Source organism: Coturnix japonica, chromosome 2, assembly GCF_054131305.1.
Source record: "Coturnix japonica strain WE chromosome 2, WE-NBRP24, whole genome shotgun sequence".
Taxonomy (NCBI): domain Eukaryota; kingdom Metazoa; phylum Chordata; class Aves; order Galliformes; family Phasianidae; genus Coturnix; species Coturnix japonica.
Window position 1 is genome coordinate 68,048,741 of NC_140664.1, and position 22,135 is coordinate 68,070,875.

The 22,135-nt window shown below is 46.1% G+C and overlaps 1 protein-coding gene and 1 long non-coding RNA gene across 6 annotated transcripts; one reads left to right on the top strand and one right to left on the bottom strand.

Annotated features, from left to right (window-relative positions):
* Positions 1-1,159: 1,159 nt before the first annotated feature.
* On the bottom strand, positions 1,160-13,268 carry LOC146761921 (protein NYNRIN-like). Of its 3 annotated transcripts, XM_085537744.1 has the most exons (3): positions 12,963-13,268; positions 9,838-9,949; positions 1,160-8,381 (listed from the first exon to the last, which is right to left on the bottom strand). In XM_085537744.1, exon 3 carries the CDS (start codon positions 4,737-4,739, stop codon positions 2,970-2,972), a length of 1,770 nt encoding a protein of 589 aa, XP_085393870.1. In that variant the 5' UTR covers positions 4,740-8,381; positions 9,838-9,949; positions 12,963-13,268; the 3' UTR covers positions 1,160-2,969. The 3 variants fall into 2 exon arrangements, with proteins under 3 accessions (XP_085393870.1, XP_085393869.1, XP_085393871.1); XM_085537743.1 differs by having other exon boundaries at positions 1,160-9,949.
* Positions 13,269-18,420: 5,152 nt separating this feature from the next.
* On the top strand, positions 18,421-21,862 carry LOC146761922 (uncharacterized). 3 transcript variants are annotated; one of them, XR_014942721.1, is made up of 4 exons: positions 18,421-18,756; positions 18,865-19,371; positions 19,651-21,248; positions 21,701-21,862. It is a non-coding gene; the product is annotated as an uncharacterized LOC146761922 (long non-coding RNA). The 3 variants fall into 3 exon arrangements; XR_014942720.1 differs by having other exon boundaries at positions 19,181-19,371; XR_014942719.1 differs by having other exon boundaries at positions 18,421-19,371.
* Positions 21,863-22,135: the final 273 nt, after the last annotated feature.

The window sequence follows — 22,135 nt, forward strand, 5'->3', positions numbered from 1 at the left end:
CAACTAAAAGAAACAGATAAACACGCTCCACAGTGATGAGCCCTGGAAACAAAGAAAGAACATTCAAAAGCAAAAACCTGAGGGCAAACTCAATGGAGGAAAGGCAAAAGGCAAAAGCAAAATAGAAGGGCAGTAAGCAAAGTCAAATGTGAAATGCAAAAGGGAAAAGCAAAAGGAAAAGGAAGAAGGCAAATGGCATTGGACAAAAGGCAAAGGCAACAAGCAAAAGGAAATGGCAGTGGCATAAGACAAAACATAAAGGCAAAGGCAAAAGGCAGACTAGGTAAGTGGACTAGGTCAAACAGAATGATACAATGTCATGTCAAAGCAAAGAGTCCAAGGAAGATTAACCAATAAAAAACGCTCCCTGACCTTAATTAACGAGCATTAATGATGCGGTGCTCAGTGACAAAGTGTAGTGGAGGGCTGTTAGAGTTAGGCTAGTATGGTTAGGTTGTGGTTGGACTTGATGATCCTTTATGCCTTTTCCAACCTGAGCAATTCTACGATTCTATGAGATTTAACACCACAGTTCTTGTGGTAGCTGTGATGGAACTTGCAGTGTCTCTGGCTTCCCCACAATCACTTTCTCCAGGCAGATTCTTAGGCCCTGCAACTTCTTGAAAACCAAGTACACACCTCTGTCCAGTTTCCGCACCAGCTCCTGCAGTGACATCTCTGACAGCTTGCTCCTCAAAGGAAAAACCAAGCAGGTGGTTGAGTCACCACCCCTGCATGTGTTTAAGAACTATTTAGATGTGGTGCTCAGGGACATGATTTGGCAGCAGGTTGTCAGGTTTAGGGTACGTTTGGTCAGGTTATGGTTGGACTTGACCATCTTTAAGGTCTTTTCCAACCTGAGCAATTCTATGACTCTGTGATCCCTATCAAAGCTGACCTTCTGCAATTTCTAAAATCACTCTGATTCAGCAAAATGTTACTCTCTGCATCATTCTGCCTTCCAAGGCTAAGTACAGAAGCCTATCTGCCAACCAGTAGTCTTTGCTGGGCTGGTTGCTGAAATTACCCACCAACAATGAAGAGCCAACAATACAAAGAGAAGTACATCAGCTGAATTAGTCACACTTTAGACTACCAGATGCTACTAAGATCTAAACTGTCATCAATTTATAAGCAATACGCCAATGAGTCAACGATATTCCAATCAGAAAATTTTATTAATTGTAACGGGTAAAACAAAAAGGCAATTCAGCGCTGGACGACAGGGGGATTATCGTTCCTCCAACTGCCGCGCGTTCCTGTTCCTTGCAACTTCTTTTGTATTGTCAGGTCCCGGGTGTGCTGGTATCCGACTGGTCGGCCTTGGTCATTAGGCTAGTGTGTCGTTAGTTGATTGGTCCTTCCTTGAGACTTGCTGAGACTTGCAAAATCTACCTGTAAATTCGCGCGCTTTACAAACATTGTTGCCACATCCTGGTCTTAATGAGCAAACACTTTATCACAGTCCCCCCTTTTCTTTTATTGTACCATTTTGTTTTGCTCATTAAACCGTTTTAGTTCTTGTCGACTCCATTCTAGAGCATCCTCTTCTGGTTCCCCATTAATGGGTTCATATTTTTCCCTAACCACCATTAGGTGGGCTGCCTCAAGTCGATTCTTAACGATAGTTATTAGTTTATTAAAGATACAAGGTCCAAAAGTCAGCCCCAATATTATTATAACTATTGGTCCCATTATTGTTGATAATAAGGTGGTGAACCAAGGGGAACTATTAAACCAATTTTCATACCAGATACTTGACATTTGAGAACGGGAGCGCCTGGGGTCACATTTGTACTTATCTGTACCTCTGTGCCCCATCCTCCATTAATGAGACTTAATGCCATTATTAAGTGAAATAGTCTTAGATAGGCGGTTTCCCCACTGCAGTAGCAGGTCTTTAATTGTTTAGGGGGGTTATTCCCAGCCTTGGGGCGTTTCCTGGATCCTGAGTCTTTGGATCCATTCGTAATGGAGCAAACCCCTCCACACGCTTTATCTCCTCTGCCTCGCCCATCGACTCGGTTGCCTCGAGACACGGGGTGTATCATCTTCTCGGCAGCAAGAGTATTCTTCAGGAGGGGCAGTTGCTTGCTCTCCTTCTAAGTGGGTCTTAAGGTACAAGTACTTCAGTTCTAATCCCCGATCTTTAGGATGCCACAACCTGCTCCTTTTACCCACCGATGACACACCCACGTAATGCTAGTCAGGATCCGGATTTACCCCTTTTCTTTTAAATTTTCCCTTCTAAGAGAATCCCCGTTTCTGCAATGGGTCCACCACCTCTCTAAGTATACAGATAAATGGCAATTGTATCTACAATAAACGTGTTACAAGTTATTTATACATGCTAAGTCTAAGTATTCCACTCTGGTACACTTATATAATCAATGAACCACCAACAATACACTAACTCATATTTTTATGTTCCCCATCGGAGGTCTTCGTGACAGTTTTACTCTCAAATCACCCGCTGGACTAGTGACTCTCCATTCGTGATTTCGTATCGGGCCCTTAACACGACTAGCATGTGTCCATCCTTTTTCGGCAGTCCTGATGGTCGTATTAGTAGTCAATAGTACCAGATAGGGACCTTCCCATCGAGGCTGCAGTGTGGTTTCTCTCCAGGTCTTTATCAGAACCCAATCTCCAGGCTTTATCTGATGGAGGGTAATGTCAAGAGGGGGTCTTTGAGTCAATTGTCCCTTTTTCCACAATTCCTGTTTATACTTCATTAATTCCGTGATATAAGCTTGAATGTTCTTATCTAACACCCCCGGGTGATCTTTAGGGGTTCCCGCATCATATGGCATTCCGTATAACATTTCGAAGGGAGATATCCCTATGTCAGCCCGGGGCTGGGCCCTAAGGTTTAAGAGGGCCAGGGGGATGCATTTTATCCATGAGAGTTTAGTTTCTAACGTTAATTTGGCCAATTGCTTCTTTAGTTCTCCATTCATTCTCTCTACTCACCCTGAACTCTGTGGGTGCCAGGGAGTATGTTCTTCCCATTTTATTCCCAAGGCTTCAGCTATATTTCTAGTGATTCTTGATGTAATGTGTGGTCCTTGATCCGAATCTATTACTTCTGTTACCCCATACCTAGGGATGATTTGTTCGAGTAATATTTTTGTTACTACCTGAGCTGTTGCTTTAGTTGTGGGGAATGCCTCTACATAATGTGTGAGGTGGTCTATTATGACTAATACATATTTATATCTTCCTACTTTAGGAAATTCGGTAAAGTCAATTTGGACTCTAGAAAATGGCCTAGTGGCCAAGGGTCTTCCCCCCATAGGCAGTTTTCTTTGTACGGCTCTGTTTATCTTTAAGCACGTAATACATCCTTGAGTAATATGTCTAGCTAAATTATGTAGGCCTATACACATGTACTTAGTGGCAAAATGATCTATTAAAGCTTGGCTTCCCCAGTGGGTCCGTTCGTGCAACTGGGTCAGCACCTGAGATGCTATTGACTTAGGCAGTACCTCTCTCCCATCAGCTAAGTGCCACTTCCCTTCTGCGTTTTTTGTTATTCCCATTTGATTAAGTTTTTGTTCCTCCTTCGGAGTAAACGAAGGGGCCTCATCATGTGTCAATTCTTCCTGCCTCTCCTGCCTCAGGACCAATTCCCTGAGGGCAGCTTGCTTAGCTTCTAGGTCTGCTGCATTATTTCCTCTAGTTTTGTAATCGGTCCCCTGTTGGTGTCCTCTAAGGTGTACCACCGCTATCTTCTTTGGTTTTCGTAGGGCCACTAAGAGTTGCTTTATTAATTCTTGATGTATTAAGTCCTTTCCTTGGGAATTTATCAATCCCCTTTCTTCCCAAATCTTCCCAAAGGTATGTATTACCCCATAACTATATTTGGAATCGGTATAGATAGTGCCCTCTTTTCCCTGTAATCTTTTTAGTGCCTGTAAAACAGCATACAGCTCGCAAGCTTGAGCTGACCAAGTGTTACTCAAGGGTCCTGATTCCAATACCCGGAGGGTCTTTCCATCTACTATTGCATAACCTGATCTTCTCTTTCCCTCCACTACTCTAGAGGATCCATCCACAAATAATTTTTCCCCTTCTCTTAATTCTTCTTCCTCTAAATCTGGTCTGATTTTTGTTTGTTCTTCTATCGTATGTAAACAGTTATGAATGAGTCCCACATTTTTGGGTTTTCCATATAAGAATTCTGCAGGATTCTGGAGACTTGTGGTCTCCAGGGTTAAGTTAGGGGCTTCCAGTAAGATACCCTCATACTTTAGAAGACGAGAATCAGATATCCATTTTTCAGCTTTTTGTTGGAGCACATTTCTAATATTGTGGGGAGATAGTACTTTTATATTGCTGTTAAAAGTAATTTTCCTGGCTTCTTCTACCAATAACGCACACCCAACAATTGCTTGTAAGCAAGTGGGCCATCCTCGGCTCACAGGGTCTAATAATTTTGACAAATATCCAACGGGTTTCTTCTTCCCTGCCCGATCCTGTGCTAAAACCCCATACGCTGTACCACTGTCTATGTTAACGAATAAATAAAAGGGTCTTTTTAAGTCAGGCAGGCTCAAGACAGGGGCATTGATGAGATCCTCCTTCAGCTTTTGTAGATTCTCTTCATCTTGTCTATCCCACTTTATTAATCCATCGGTACTGAGCTTTTGATATAGGAACTTTACTTTACTGCTATAATTTTCAATCCATTGTCTACAATATCCCACTAAACCCAGCAATTGTCTTATTTGTCTCATTACTTGGCGACGTCAGGGACAATATTCCTTGTATCCTTTCAGGATCTATCTTCTTTTCTCCTTTACTCAGGTAATGCCCTAGATATCTAACCTCCTCTTCCACAAATTGCAATTTCCTTTTTGATACTTTAAGTCCTTTCAGTCCCAAAAAGTTCAGCAATTTAATACTTTCTTTCCGAACCTTTCCCTCATCCTCTCCAGCAATTAATAGATCATCTACATACTGTATTAATTTGGTATCAGGATCTAGCTGATACTCTTGCAGGATCTGTTCTAGGGCTTGCCCAAACAAATTAGGGGATTCTGTGAAGCCTTGGGGGAGTACAGTCCACCTTAATTGCTGTTTTCTGTTAGTATCTGAGTCTTCCCACTCAAATGCAAAAAAATCGCGGCATGTCTCATCTAAAGGGCAAGCCCAAAAAGCATCTTTTAAGTCTATGACACTATACCACAAGTTGTCGGGCCCTAATTTACTTAGCAACGTATAGGGATTAGCTACTACTGGGAACCTAGATACAGTGCGCTTGTTAATTTCCCTCAGATCATGAACCAACCGATATGTTCCATCAGGTTTCTTTACCGGTAATATAGGGGTATTAAATGGGGACATACAGGGTTCCAGTAATCCTTTGCTCACTAATCTATCTATTTCTGGTTTGAGACCCCTCCTTCCTTCCAGGGAAATAGGATATTGTTTTATTTTTACTGGGATTTCAGGATTCTTGATTTTTACCGTGAAAGGGGGTATTTTTAGTTGTCCCACACTCTCGGGGGTATACCAGACATCAGAATTGATCTCTTGTTCATCCTCTACCCTAAGAGGGCAGAGTTTGATTCTCAATTCTTTATTCTCTACTTCTAGTCCTATGCCTAATGCAATAATCAGATCCCGTCCTAACAAATTGAACTCCGCTTCAGGCAGTATCAAGAAATCACCCAACCCCACTTTGGACTCTGCTTCTATCATTACATTTTTAACTATCCCTACTGTGAAGGGTTCTCCCTTTGCTCCTATTACTTTGGTAGTTTCCTGGGAAGGTTTGCATCCGAGGGGGATCTGTTGTATAGTAGACCTTTCTGCTCCTGAATCTACTAGAAACTCTACCTCCTCAGCTTGGGGACCAATTTTCAATTTTATCAAGGGCTCCTGTTGTTTCTGGGTCCCCAATATATATAGCCCCTGACACCCCTAGTCTTCTTGGAAGGACATTTCGTCTCTCATTCTAACCCTGCAGTCCCTCTTCAGGTGTCCCTTTTTCCTGCAATAATAGCATATTCTCTCCTCCTTCCTGTTTTCAGGCTTCCTAAATTTTTGCTGTCCTGGAATTCGATTTTGCGTCCATCCCCCCATTTTCCTTTCCAATTCCCTACTTTCTCTGACTGCCGCTACCATCATCCTAACCTGCCTATTCTGCCTTTCTTCTTCCCGTCTTACATATACTTTTTGAGCTTCCCTCAAAAGTTCATCAAGCTCCCGATCCTGCCAATTTTCTATCTTTTCTAGTTTCTTGCGGATATCTTCCCAAGCCTTAGCTACGAACTGTGTTTTGAGCAGAGCCTGGCCTATCGGTGTATCGGGATCCAATCCTGAATATAGTTGTAAATTCTTGCGTAACCTTTCTAGCCATTCAGTGGGTGTTTCCTCCTTCTTTTGTCTCTCATTAAAAGCTTTATTGATATTTTGACCTCTTGGGACCGCCTCCCTAATGCCCTGGATAATAATAGTCCGTAGGTCCTGCATGTGAGTCCTATGATTCTGGTTCTGATGGTCCCAATGAGGATTTTGTAGAGGCCACTTATCATCTGCAGCAGGCCCATGGGCATGTTGGGCATCCCAAATGCGCATCCCCGCACGCCTAATCATGCCTTTTTCTTCCACTGTAAATAATATACTTAAAATAGACTGTAGTTCCTCCCAAGTGTAAATATTTGGCCCTAAGAATTGATCTACTCTGTCCGCCACCCCCAGGGGATCTTCCAGTATGTTGCCCATTTCTTTCTTAAAATCCCTGACATCCCCTGAATTTAGAGGCACGGATATAAATCCCATCTGGGGTTGTGGGCCTCCCATGGGCATTTCTCTTAAAGGAAAAAGGTTGTTCTGTCGTGCCCTTGCTCGTGTCAAAGGCCCTCCTCTGTCTGTTCCTCGTGCTTCTTTCTCCTCTCTTGGGTCCAGTTGCCCATAATCCATTTGAGGGGGAGAAGGAGGAGGCAAGGGAATTGCTGGTGGTGATGCATATGGTGGGGGTCCTACTAAGGCCTCCTCTTCCTTTCGGGATCTACGTTTTTCAATGCCTTTTTCTGTTTGTGTCAAATTAAAAATTGAGACCCCTGAACCTTCTGGACGTGTGACCCATACGGCTGCATAGTCGCTTTCTTCCTGATTGAAAGGGGTTCTGGAATTTACCCAAAAATTTAACTGTTGTTGTACCCAGTCTTCACTGGAACCGTATTTAGGCCACCATACTGCTGGGCCAATTTGTTGCCCACCCCAAATTTCTACGCAATAATGTATCATCTTTGCCTTATCCTTATTTTTCGTCCCTGGGTAATGTGTCCAGACACTTAACATGAATCCTAGAGGCGAATCTCTAGGAACGGGTGGCCGCTTAGGAGGGGCAGATGGTTTGGTTTTACTTTGCCCCATCTCACTTCCTACTTCTTGATCTCTTGCCTCACCTACTAACCCTCCCTAGTGCCCGTAGCTCTAGGGGAATACCTAATAATAACCCTCCCTAGTGCCCGTAGCTCTAGGGGAATACCTAAGAATAACCCTCCCTAGTGCCCGTAGCTCTAGGGGAATACGTAAGAATAACCCTCCCTAGTGCCCATAGCTCTAGGGGAATATCTGATAGTAACCCTCCCTAGTGCCCGTAGCTCTAGGGGAATATCTAATAGTAATCCTCCCTAGTGCCCGTAGCCCTAGGGGTTGTGGTGGTGAAAGGGTCCCGCTTATACCCTGTACCCACCCTTCAGCGTGCCTTCAGTCAGTGTTGCATTCACTCGCTTCCCCCAGGTCGTGGCCCACGCCCTCGCGGGCAATGGGAACCGCACTACTGTGGGGTCCACACTCGCTCGGGTTAGTGCCGGCTGCCGGCCCCCCTTCACAAGCACACAACACTCGCCACACGCTGGATTCCCGACCCAGACCGGACTATACTCACTTGTCCTGTGTCTTCGTCCGGACTTTCGTGCACGAAATTTAAAGGGTTAACCGGTTTTTCCTTGCCTTTGTGTTTTAAATTTCGGATCATCGGCGGGAGTAGGGCGGGAGGATAGGAGCCGAGGCCGCCTATTTAGGCGGGGCGCCCCCTCAGGCTCCTTATACCTACGCCAGTATTCCCATCCGAGTCACGGCACCAAATTGTCATCAATTTATAAGCAATACGCCAATGAGTCAACGATATTCCAATCAGAAAATTTTATTAATTGTAACGGGTAAAACAAAAAGGCAATTCAGCGCTGGACGACAGGGGGATTATCGTTCCTCCAACTGCCGCGCGTTCCTGTTCCTTGCAACTTCTTTTGTATTGTCAGGTCCCGGGTGTGCTGGTATCCGACTGGTCAGCCTTGGTCGTTAGGCTAGTGTGTCGTTAGTTGATTGGTCCTTCCTTGAGACTTGCTGAGACTTGCAAAATCTACCTGTAAATTCGCGCGCTTTACAAACATTGTTGCCACATCCTGGTCTTAATGAGCAAACACTTTATCACATAAACTACCTGAGCCGCCACGGGAACACTTCTTCAAGCTACACTATCATCTACTGCAGCTAGGAATTATGCTCTGTGTTCCTAAGCCTATTTCTTCAGCTGATTGGAAAGAATGCTTTAATCAGCAGCACAATATCAAGAGCTCGGTGTTCCAGTTACGTGTAGTAAAACTCGCTCTTAACAGAGACATCTTGAACTATTCTAGAAGCCACCCATTGGTTCCTGTCGACAGGAAAGATCAAATGAAATCCAACAAGCCTGCACTCTCAGCCTGTGCTTTAAAGTCACATGACAGGATCCACTAAAGTGGGATGCGAGAATGACACGAGTCCTCCGGCAGTCAGAAGCTTCATTTTAAAAATAACCACATTTCTCTGAGGCTGTAACAGCAAGTGAAATGAGCTCCCCCCCACGCCCCTGCTCACACAAGTAATCTGCTGCTGGTCGGGGTCCTGATTGGCAGGGAGCTGCAAAAAGTGCTGCCCCACACCAATCCGAGGCTGCCTTCATCAGCACAGGGCAGCACTAAGCCCAGCACCAGGCAGGGCAACTTGCACAGCACACACCAGGCTGTGGCTGGCTCAGCTTCCATGCCGCTGTGCCTGCAGTCCCACTGACCCCATGCTGCAGTGGGCGCTGTGTCATCACAAGACTGAGTGGCAACAGAGGCATATTCCCTGTGGGCTCTGCCCCATAAATGCCATCACACCACCTGGTACTCTGAAGTTTACATGGGTTAACACCTTGGGAGCCCTCTCCTCAAAGAGCTAGTTCTACAAGTCTGAGTCCCACAAAGGGTGGGTGACGATGACAATCAGCAGTGTGGAAGATACCCTATCCTAAGCACGATCGTTCCCCCTAAGACATTCAAATTAGTGCTGCACAACCCTACTTAATTTTCTGCATTCATCTCTGTATTGATCTCACGTGGGTCAAAATAACACAGTGAGCACCTGCAACGAGTCTAGACCGAGAAAAACTTTTGATGGAGGGAGCAAAGAGGTCAAGACAAGATGATGTAGTGCGATCCATTCAAAGCAGCTGGCCAAGCAAAAGCTATGTGCATGCATTTCCAAGCTGAGCACGCACCTGGACTTGGGACAATATCACTCATTGTCAGAAAAGAATTCCTGAGTATCCTCCTAAAGAAAGCTATACACCGGCATGACTGGAGTCTGTTTACATTAATTAGCCCTCTTTACATTTTAATATGCACCATTTACTACTCCAAAGTTGCACATCCCTTTGCCTTTCCATCTGAAGGGCTTTGAAAAAGTCTCTGAAATAGAAATTCCATGACTGCTGTAATACACTTGAGCAGGTACCTGGACTTCCATCCTGAGACATCCAATGCCTTTTACGGAAATAAAGAATACTCAAGGACTTACCCCACTAAATTCACACTCAGTTTTACACCACTGGTTTTTGGTCTGATAGGCAGGAGGCAGCAAAAGGCAACAAAAGGCAGCTATTCAGCAATCCCAGGAAGTCAGCTGGGCTCTAGGGAGACAAGAAGGGCAGTAAGGTGACAAACAACCATTGCCATTCATCCTTCTTCACAGATCTTAACATCTTTATTTCCTCCTCTCCTTCACACTCTCCCTTTGACCAGAGGCCAGCAAGTCCTCTCTGATGGCCTGAACTGCTCAGCAAAATGGAAATCAGACAAACTGTTCTCTACTCTGGGAGAGTTCCAAATCTCTTAATCTGGGGTGAAACACGTGTGCTTCACAATATTTTTCCAACCCTTAAAACCACTATCTTTCTTTATGTGTGTATTACCCATCTTTACGTTTATCAACAGTTCCTGAAGATCCTAGAGAAAAGAACCAAGAGACATTCCTCCTTATTTCTCCTATCTCCTGGCCACTACTTTGTGCTCCTCCATAACAATCAAATACTACTGGCATATTCATTATCCTTTCTATTCTTAAAATAACAAGTACTTCTACTTGAGGGTTTTGGTTTTTCTCTTCATTTCCCCATGCAATTCATTTGAAAATTAGCGATGGACAATCCTCAAGCTTTTGAGAGGTTTGAGCTGGTTATGAGAAGCATCCAAAAGCTCAGAGGCTTAGCCAAAGCTAATCTGGACATTTCCAAAGCAAAAAGCTCCACACAGAGGCACAGAAACTAGGTGGCTCAGGACTCCTACCACCACTTGGCTCGCCCCTCTCAACACTGCTCCCTCACCAAACATCCAGGACTGGTTTTTATTACGTCCTCGCCAAAGAGAACACAAGATACTCAAGCACACCTTGTGCCATATATACTCCGCAAAGCTATAAACATGTTTTTAAGTCCTACAGGAAACAGAGAAACTTAAAACATATGCCTGAGGCCCCTGTTAAGCAGCAACTGTTTGCTGAATTTGGGCTCACAATAGGATTCCAACTTATCACATCCAAAGCCTTAACGTCCCTACCAAAAAGCAGCTACTTCATCAAACACAGAAGGAGGAAGGTCGCAGCAACATACACCACACACCAGCCATGCTCATAAGGACAGGTAACTCTTCTGTGACAGATTCATCAAAACCTTACTGGATTAGCCTTGCTATCACCTGCAACTAGTTCTAAACACTGTTTTGAGGGGTCAGTTCCCAAACTCTGCCAAAAGGCCACATACCATCATGAGATCAGGTACACCTGAGGCAACCACGCCACTAAGGCTCCTCTGCTAAACTGAAGCAGTCCCCAGTAATGGTTAAGAAAAAAATAAAAATAAAAAAATGCACAGTTCCAAACACAAACACTTCTCTCAGTATCCCAACACCTCTGCCTTGTCCATCACTGGCCAGCAGGACTAAAGTCAAAGCAGTGCAAACCACAATCCCAGTGAAGTAGCTGGAAGCTCTGTTTCATCTCACAAGGTTAGCAGATCAGAGATCAACGAATGCAGGCTAAGCACAAGTTGCTCACAGAGAACAGGGGCTCTGCTAGCACCAGCACCTGCTATACATCAAGAAGGAATGTGTGCTGTGTCATTCATTTTCCTTGACACAACTAGGAGTTCCCCATGACTGTCAGCACTGGAAGGAAAGCAGGCTGAAGAGAAAAACAAATAAATCCAGACAGGACAGAAAAGCGGGGAGAACAAAGGACAGGGACTGATCTTGAACTAAATAAATTAGAGAACAGCCTCAAAAGGAATAATGGACAAGTCTGAAATGGTGATTGCTATAGAAAATTCCAGAGTATTCCTCTTGGTTTTTGTTGTTGTTGCTGATTTTTTGTTTGTTTGTTTGTTTTTAAAAAGGACAACACTTAAAGAAATCAGGATGGATATAATTTGAAAACTCTTTTCAAGTGGCCTGGCATCTAAGGGCAAACTGAAGACTACACAGAACACCAATAGAAAAAGAGAGAACTAACAGCCTAGGGGGGTGCCACAGAGAAACTGGGAAGCGACCAAGTCTCTGCTCAGAGAACAACTGCTGGGTGAGGTAGAAAGCTGATGGTGATACCTTCTGCCAAGGAGGAGGAGAAGGATGAGGAAGGATGGCATCTGCAGCACAGGCACACACACCAGCGGTATAGCCTAGCTCAGAGCTACAATGCCAAAGTAATTAGAAGGTTTTATTTAACAGCTCTGTAAGGGACGATTCAACTACTTCAAGCTCCAGCAAGCTGCTAGTGACTGATAAACCGAGACTTCTCAGCGACCTCAAAAGCTGACAGCCTTTCAAAAAATAAACTGATTGTATGCTTTTTGAGATGGTTTGTTCAATCTACAGAAATTAATCCAGCAGGTAGTCCAATGGTCAAATTCTGTGCTGCCAGTAGAGCTAGTTCATGAGCATTAGGAACAACCCCAGTTACAGAGCTACCACAGCACTGCCAGAAAATACAGTCACCTAGGAGAATAGAAAAAAAAAGAAGCAGCTTACCCTAACCTTATCTAACTCCTCTCCCAAATTTAGTAGCTATGAGTGCCATTAAAAATGACATTAAAAAATTGGGGGAAAATTCATCAGGTAATTCCAGGAAGGGCCACCCAAAAGCAAACAGCCTTTAAGCTGCAGCAGCTCAGGGCCAGGCCAGAAGTAAGAATTTTGTTTATATTGTTCATGACATAAGAAACTTTTGCCTGGTGGTAACAACAGTCCATTCCCATTGTGTCCCTCTGTGTTATGAATACTGCAATTGGCCTTCTGAAAGCCTCCTGGATGAATCCACCAAAAGCAAGGAAGCACCCTGCACTTACTCTGAAGACAGAAAGAAAGCAAGGTTCATGGAAACAGGCACACAAGGCTTGCAACCAGACACTGTGCTCCAAATCATGACAGAGATAGGACTATCACAGTGCCAGAACATGATTTACCACTAAAGGAAACATCCGGGAGCACATTCACAACTTCAGCTCAAGCTGTAACGGCTCAGCATGTTTAGCTTTCTTATCATTCAGCTGGAAAACAAGATACTCCCAAACATCAGCCAGCAAGAACTTGGATGAGCCTGCCCTCTGGTTTTTATGATGACAGACATCATTACTGCCGCCTCTGACACCTTACCAGGAGATGCTTCCGTTTATTAGCCTGGACTTGATTCCTTCCACCAGCAGCTGCTCCTAAACTGACCTCGATTCATACAGTGATACCATCGACTTCTAGCATGAGCTGACCTGCCAGAGAGAAGAGAAAGCAGGATAGAAACAAACATAGTATGTTCTAAAATTCTTGAACAAGCACAAGAGACAAAACAGGAGATAAACGCATCCGCAGCAACACCCCAGTTCATAAAGAAATGGAAATCTAGCCTGGCCTCAGCAGCCCTTATATATTTCTTACACATTTGATGAAGCCGACTGCAGTTTGAACCAGGAGAATTCAAAGTCTCTTGCAAATGTCACCATAAAGGAGAACATGACACAGCAAATTAAGGAAAAAAGAAAAAAAAAAAAAAAGCAATACAAAGAAAAATAAAGAAAAAAGCAAGCCAAAGACCAGGGAATCTAAGTATAAAAAAACACAGGAAAAAAAAAAAAAAAAAAACAGAAAAAAAAAAACCACATACTATTTGTAGCAGCAGAAAGACTAGTACAATATTACAAAGGCAAGGAAAGAATGGCTCACCCACCTCTGAGGATGGAAGTGCACAGAACAAACTCCACAGAGGAGAAATCAACAGAAAAAAATCCCACCCAAGGGCAGTCAGCCCCCTGAAATGAGCTGTAAGAAAGGTGCAGCCAGGCTCCACCCCTTCAAGTCAAAAGAAGGAAAGACAAGAAAAAAATTATAAAAATAAATAAATGAATAAGACATAGAAAACACCAAATAGGAAAGAAAACCATAGCACTGCGACGCAAAAAAATATCACAGCACAGCAAAGCACAGATGACAAAAAAAAAACAAGGAAAACACACCTCCCTGACATGACATCTTGCCTCCTGAGCAGGTCACGGTGTCCCTCACTCAGGTGCAGAGCAGGAAGGAAGCTGAGACCCTGTTGGATCATTGCTGTGCAATCCCATCTAAAAGGTCCATATGCTCCTTGGGAAGCACAATGCCACCTGGGGAAAAGAGAAAGCAGGAACATGACATGCAGGTGGCTATCATCCAGCAGAAGGCCAGATCCCTCCATCTGTTATCCACTCCTCTTTTTAGTCCTAACAGGGCCTTGAGAAAACAGAAACAGTAGAGCTTAGCAGAAGGACTCAGGGAAACATCAGTAGAAACTGTCAGGAGGACAACTGGCATCGCGTGGACACAAACAGGCTGTTGGTGCAAGGAAGGAAATGGCACCTGAGCATTTCACCAGACAGGTTCCCTCCTCTCTGTCTTCCTGCAAAGATACAAGGATAAAAGCCTCATTTCCTCTGAGCAACAATTGGGAACAAATCAGAAAATTATTCATTAAAAGGCACTTCCAGGAGATATACAACAGAATCCTTCCAAGTTACACGAGCTTACGCTGTGGCCTTTGGAAAAAAAAGCTGCTTTTGTGGTCCTGGGTCCCAAGGGCTCCTTTTCATCACCTGTTGGGCACAGCAGGAGAGCTCTTCTTGTACAAATCTATGCCCTGTGAACCTTTCTCCATCCCAACACAAAGTCCAACCTAGAGCTGCGGTGCAGACACCGGATGCAGACCAGAGCAGTAAAAGAACAGAAGAGGGGAAAAGCAGATACAGGTAAAACAACTTAAGAAGAGGAAAAGAGCAGAAAAGAAGAAAGGATAAAGGTAAGAAAGAAGGACAGAAGATGGAAAGTGCAATAGATGAAAGGACTGGACATGAGCAGGAAAGGAGCAGATGCAGAGCTACATCAAGGTGTGGCTTCACTCTGTCCCTGTCCACCACTGGCGACATCCCCCACTGACAGGGATGCTGCTGCCCCAGCAGCTGATGGGTTGTGTCCTGGGGCTGTGTTCCATGCAGAGCCTCTAAAGCCTGCTTCAGAACCCCAGTTCCCTGCCACTTCTTTGGAAATACTGTCATTTCTATTACTCATTGCTTTGTTTGATAAGCTATTAAATTCTTTGTGTTCCCTCTGCTACATCTCTGCTTGCAGTCATTTGCACAGTGTCAAAGGTAGGATGGGGCACCACAGATGGCAGTGTTCCACAGCTGCCACCAGCAGCCCCAGCTCGCTCCTCCACACCTGAGGTGTGAGTGGCTGTGAGAGGAATGTCTCTGTGGAAGTGCAGCTCATTCCTCCCCTCTGATGGGGGCAGAAGGCATGAGACAAAAGAGGAAGGCAGAAAGCATCTGCATTTCCCTCATGGCTCTTTTTTTCTGTGTTACTGCAGGAAATTAACTGAGCCACTGTGCCTCTCTGTTATGGCTAGCTCTACAGCTCTGCCACTGTCTTTATACTCAGGTGTTCCTGTGTGTAATGCTCCACACTTGGACCCTGCAGAGCCCAAAGGCCTCCTTGGCTGCTGTTACTCACCTGGAGATTGAGGGTGCTGGCTCTCCACTCTGTACCTGCTTCCACGTCTCACTTGTAAGACACTGCGAGTCCACCTGGCTGGAACTGAAGTCAATAACCACAAATGTGAAAGAAATAGCAATGGATTCTTTCATTTCACAGGCTTTAATCTTCATTAAAAGATGTTCTGCTGTGGAGCACAGCTGGAAGCATTTCATATGTGCAAAAAGGGGGAGAGCCTGGTTCCTGCCCTCCCTAATCTCATCTAAGAGCTGGCTGTCTAAGAGAAAGAGTCTCTACTTGGAGATCTGCTCCATAGCAACGTTTTGTGAATCCTGTTCTTCAGAAAAGTGTATTTGGGATTTTTTGTTTAGATTTGTGTTGGGTTTTTTTTTCAGAAATTCCTTTTTTTGGATACTAGCTCGAGTCCTTCACCATTCTTTGGAAAATTAAAACAGTAAAGCAGCTGTATCAGCTCCTGCCTTTCACTACAGTTACCATTTGAGGTTATGGTTAATGCTTGAACTGGAGAGTCTGAGTGCTGCCACAAGGCCCTGGCTGTGCCGGGCCCCCTTCCGGCCTGGGCCCCAAAGCAGCCCCAACTGTGCTGGGTTCCCCTCTCACCTGGGCCCTGCAGTGGCCTCAACTGTGCCGGGTCCCTCTCCAGTCTGGGCCCTGAGCTGGCCCCAGCTGTGCCTGGTCCTCCTCCATCCTGAGCCCCAAGGCCCTGCCTCTGCCTGCACCCCCTCTGCTCCGGGCCCTGAGCTGGCCCTAACTGTGCCAGGCCCCCCTCTGGCACAGGCCCTGCCTCAAGCCCCGCCCCCTGTGGGCAGCACTGCTAGTGCCTGGTTTTTTGCTCTCTTCCCTCTTCTTTCCCTGTTCTCTTAACAAATGCATTCAGGTCCCCCAGGATGACGGGCACTGATACTGCTGCATTCTTCCTGAACAAACTTTCTGGACAGCTCAGCTTTTTCTGCAGAGCAGCATGCCTTTGGAAATGCTTGGAGTATGTAAACTAACAGCAAGAGAACACTGAGCTCTTCTGGGTCTTTCTAGGAATGGCAAACAGACAGGAGAGTGTGCCCAGCCTCGTGTGGTTGCTTGTATGCAGAAATCCCTGTCATGGTTGTCAACATCTGTGCTGTTCTGCTTTAAGGCACTAGTGTGTGACAAGAAGCCTAGAGTTACCAATTTAGAGGAGGTAATTAATTGTAACAGTTCCCCTTTCTTCTTCCCTCGACACTTGGGTCATGGAGTTCTCCTTTGCGATGTGCCAGTGTAATACCTCTGAGCCACAGCACTGCTGCGTTTAGCAAAGCTCATGGCAACAGGCTTTGGACAACCTCAGAGCTTTGTAGATGAGGATAAGATATCCGATGATAAGAGAGAGAAAATGAATAAGATACAAGGTAAGTGTTGTTTATTCCTTCTAGTCAGCACGCCATCCCTAAATCTTCCATGCTATGACTTTTAAGAGTGATGATCCCTTAACCTCACACCTTTAGCACAACACTTTCTGTGGAGATTCCCACCAGTGACAAAGTATTAGTGCTGCTTTTCTGCTTCTTTCTTTTTTGTCTGTATTTTCCAGTTTGTGGGGATTTCTTTCATTGCCCACAAACACTGCCCAGTTCAGGAGGAGGCAGGGACGAGAGTCATGAGCAAGGGCAGAATGGTTTCTCTGTTACTGAATGGAATGACAGTGTTTTCTGCATGTGGACTTGCCATAGTGCTTCTTACAAGGCCTAACAGTGGGATGAAATGTGCCCGGAAGCAGGTGTGTTTTTTAGGAAGGCAAAACAGAAATGCAAATAATGCTAAGGGGGGCCACTAAGATGATCAGAGGGCTGGAGCACCTTTCCTACGAGGACAGGCTGAGGGAACTGGGCTTGTTTTGCTTGGAGAAAAGAAGGCTTCAGGGAGACCTCACTGCGGCCTTGTAGTATTTGAAGGGAGCATATAAACAGGAGGGGGAACGGCTGTTTACGAGGGTGGATAGTGATAGGACCAGGCCAGGGAGGATGTGGCTCTGAGCAGCCTGGTCTGGTGGTTTAAGACCCTGCACGCTGTGGTCCTTTTCAACCCAGGCTATTCTATGAATCTATGACTGTATCAGATGAGTCTATGATTGTATCAGACCTCAGGGAAGTCACATGGAAGAGGCAAGCCTTTGAAATTAAGCTTGATTCTCTTTGCCCCTCATACACCTGATCACTGCATCCCTTACTTGGCAAATGGTCTTTCTGTGGGGTGTAGATGAGGAAAGGGAAAGAGGAAAATAAAGCAGCTGCTTTGTCCTAGAGCTCTTGTTTCACTGGGGTCTGGCCCTATTTTCTGAAACTAAAAGACGATGTGTGAAAGAAGGACGGGAAAGGTGCAAGGAGGTTTTGGTTTTGGTGCTGACTCCAGCCTGGTGCTTGCTGCTGGGAAAGGCACACTTGGCTCCAAAAAAGGATGCATGGGTGGAAAGTCAGTGGCCAGGGGTCAGGGATCCCCAGCCATAGAGGGCAACAGCCCAACCAAGAGCTGGGGTGATTTGCTTTTAAACTGCATTCAGTGAAGTCCTGTCCCATTGGTTCTGACATATGTCTCCCCATTCCCTTCCAGTTTGTGCAGAGGTGGCATGAAATAGAGGGCATTGCTTTCTGCCAGACTGCAGGAGCAGAAGCATTTCAGGTGCCTAAATGGTTTGCTTTCCACATTGTGGTTGAAAGGGGTACATATAGAAGGAGGACTTCCATTCTTGGGGTGGATATGCACATGGGAGGCTGCACAGGGAAGGCTCCATCCTGGCCAGTTCAGCCAGCAGCTGTATCCAGCTGGAAGACGCCCCACTCAGTGAGGCCAGCAATGGCCCAAGGGCCTCAAACCCCAGCCCATGAGGCCAGCACTTGCCCTGGGCCATAAAGCCACAGTAAGGGAAGTCAACATCGGCTCTGGAGACTAAAGCCACAGTCAGAGAGGTGAGCACCAGCCTCGGGGCATACAGATGTGCACCCCTATTCCTTCCCACTATCTCCCCTGGGACTCCATTGAGCACTATGAGGCCACATTAGTCTTGACCGGATTTAATGAAAATTGCAAAACCATGACAGCTGCACAAGAGTCACCTTCACTTCCCTGTTGTTTGACTTCAGATCGCCCCATGGGCTGACCCTGGCGTTGGTTTCCTTAAATTCGGATCTAGGAGGCATCCACTTCCATTATGATGAAAGCGCAGAAGTCATGCGAGCATTGCTGAGGTCACAATGGTTGGCACGGTGGGAGGAGCATGTGTCCCACAGGTGGTGAGCAGAGCTGGTGCTCTGGCGAGCGTGCTGCACGCGGAGACTGAGCTCTGTGCATTTCGTGGAACAGATCACCCTGGCAGAGCCTGTCCGAAGGACTGCTGTGCTGTGTTGGTGAGCTGAGCGCAGCTTAGGCTGAACAGGCCCAACAGGTGAGCTGGGTTTGGTGCTGGCTGGCTGTGGGAGGTATCTCTACAGAAATGCTAGGCCGGGGAGAAGTCCCCAGCTCCAGCAGTGCCCCTCCACATGGCTGTTCCCAGGGGAAAGAGGTTCTTGTGGAGATTCCAACCCGTGTTTTGGTGAGGATGATGAAACACCATTCCAATGGAAACAGAGCGCAACTTGTGCCTCACTGCCACACGGATGGCTGGGTGCAGAGCTCCTGAGGAGATGGAGAAGAGCACTTGCTGACACAAGCCACGGCAGTCAGACACAAGCTGCAGCTAGCGTTGGGACGTTCTTGCAGCCAGCTGATTCCCAGATCTTTCCCTCCACAAGAGACTCAATTGCATGGCAGAACAAAGCTGGGAATATACTTCTCCCTCATGACTTTTCTCTTGTGGATGATTTCTGCAGGGTTCCTGTTTGCAGGGAGATTTGGAGGATCGAGGCAGTCTTAGGAAGAGTGAAGCCAGCTCTTTCCAAGAGCAGGGAAAGTTCCTGTGGAGAGAGCTTGTGAGAGAACTTGTGCTTCCTCTGACACTTGAGCCATCATGTCTCAGCAAGGAGACAAGTGCGGATCCAATGCCTGCTCTGTGAGCGGAAAGGTATGGCTGGGTTCCTTTGGCTTGACTTTTCTTCTTTGTTCCCATTTGTAAGGGGAAGGAGTGGAGCAGGGGGAGCCCTGCTGGTCCTTTCGGACCTCAGTAAGCGGTTGGATCCTGAGCTCACTGATGACAGCCTAGGCTAATGGCACGGGCAGGGCTCAGGCTGTATTTTCCCTTAGAGATCAATGATGTCTCAGCACTCTGATATCCCATCTCTGGCACGATCTGGAAGCTCTCAGCTGCCCGTTCCGACCTGAGTTTCTTCCTTTCTCTCTTCAGAGGCGGCGCAGCTGCCAGACATCCAGCTGCACCTTTCAGCGTGCAGAGGGACGCAATGGGGATGGACCGTCCTTACTGCCACGCAAAAGTGAGTTTCTCTTCTGTCTGTAAAACAGGGTCTTTCTTTAGTGGGGGGTGGACACGGGCTAACAGGACAATACTGCTACTGTCATCTGTGAAATCAACACACGATCTCTTCTTTTAGGGACAGAGCCCGTGCATCCATGCAATGGTGCTGGGCAAGGGGGGAAAAGGAAAGCCCATGCAGGTAAGAACTTCTTGTGAGCTGTGGTGTGGGTACCTGCCACTAAATAGGGCTGCATGAAGGGGTGCATGTGTGATGGAAGAGTGAAGAAAGTCCACTGCAGATCTGTGCTGACTGCAGAAATGGCACCATGCTGTAGCAGCAAAAAGGAAAATGGTAGGAACTACACTTGAAGAGTTGAAGTTGGTGGTTGGCTGTGCTCAAATCTTCCTCCCAAGAGATGCTCTTCAAGTATTTCTTGTTTCTTTCTGCCAGAAGATGACGCAAGCGGCCTTCCAGCAAAGCGCAGCCTTGCGGCAGGTCTGGGGAGGACTGCAGCCTGTGACGTGGCACCCAAGAGAGGTACAGAGGCACAACAGGCATCAGAGTTTGATTCGATGTCGTTCTAGTCAGGCTTTCTGTCTGTTCTTTCCTCGGAGTGTTGTTGCTGCATGTTGCTTGAGGTCTTCGTCCCTGCGATTTTCAATTACCTTCCCTGTCCAGATTTGAAATGCAAACCCACACTTCACCTAAGATCTGCTGCTGTGAACACTCAAGATAACATTTCCTAGTATTGTGGCCCATTCTGCAGACTGAAAGTAGCCTTGGGCTCCCTTGAAGTCTAACTGCTTCTCCTTTCTTGATTATAACAGATGTACAGTGTGAGCCAAATGGAATGATCTACGTGAAAGCACTGCAGGAAGTGCTTTCTGGGAGAGATCATCTCCAGGCTGGAGGGCTTCCAGTAACAGCAGGTCCCAGCTCAGGGAGAAGACCTTCCCTGGCTGTGTGCCCCCGCTCTGTCTCCAAGACCCTGGCTGGAGGGAAACGCAAGGGCTTGGACGAAGAGCAACAGGCAGCAGCGCAGTTGCCTGCTAACAAAAGAGCCAGGGGCCAGAGCACAGGCAGTGTGCTGGCCCCAACCCCACCACGGAGCTCCAAGCAAAGAGGTAAGAAGGTGCTGTGGCACCGTCCCGGTGAAGTGCTGTCCTTATCAAACACATTGAGTTTGCTTAGGGCTTGCTTTACCTTTTCCTTCTCTGTGGAGGGGAAGAGTTGAAGGCTACAAAGTCCAAAGGCAGCGAGGTGCCAGAATACCTAAACGCATCTCTTTCCATTAACTTCACTATGCTCTTCTGTATTTCCCCCTGGAAATGTTACTCACTGAGAGGCTTCCTAGTCCCATTTGCTTTGTCTTTGGACTGCCATTTGTTTTCTCGGCACCCATGTTTCTGCAGCTTTGCTGTTGACAAAATGAATTCATTGGTATTCTTGCTTTCCAGCAAAAAGACAACAACAAAAAGAAAGGAAAAGGGAAATGAGAAAGGCTTCTTTGAGAGCTGCACGTGCAGAGGTGAGTCCTTGGTGAACACAGACACGCATTCTCTTGTTGGTCTCAGTGCCTACATCTGTCAGACATAAAAGAGATGGCAAAATCCTGAGAGAAGCGATGGAATAGAAAAATTGTGTGTTTGAGGAAATGACACTGTCAGTGAGAGCTGCCATGGGGAGCTTGGATGCCTTCCTCTGGCTTGAGAACAATGTGGTTGGTAACAGCCCGAAGGTTTTGCTGTGATAAAGAAGCTTGCCATATTGGGCACTGCAACCTTTGAAACGACCTTCCCATGACAGAGCATGAATCTTACCATAGACAACGTGTCATGGGAAGTAGTGTCAGTGCCCTGAATGAAAGGAACGTGCTGTTCCGCACGGGGTCATTCTGGAAGGTTACTGGTCAGGCTTTCTTCATGAGATCTCCCTAGATTGTTTCTGTCCTACTTCTATGCTTGCTTTGTTTCTTTCCAGTTCTTCGCAGAGATGAACATACTTGCGGAGATGATGCAGAAGGTGAACATGAAGGACTGAGAGGAAAAGCGTCACAAGGCAGCGGCTGCAGTGCACAGCATTTCAGTTGCTGCCCAACTCAGCATTCCACGTTTTACTACATTCTGGGATTTCTTTTCTTTATTTATTTTCTTTATTTTCTTTATTTTTTTTTCCTTTATTGCATTCTATTAATAAACTATCATAATTACATATTCACAAAGACTGCACAGCCTGATTTGTCCAGTGGTATTCCATGAGCAGCTGCACGACATTTGGTCCAGAGTAGCATCTACGCATCTTCGGTCCACTATGCATCTTCGGCCCACCACAGCCCATCCCAGCACCGTTCTTCCAGGCAGTGCTCCAAGTGCTCCTGCTGTTGCTAGCACTCATAGAGGTTTCCCATGGATCTCC

What these genes read in the sequence shown, in the direction of transcription:
- LOC146761921 (XM_085537744.1), bottom strand. Translation starts at nt 4,739, where the DNA reads ATGAGACAAATAAGACAATTGCTGGGTTTAGTGGGATATTGTAGACAA.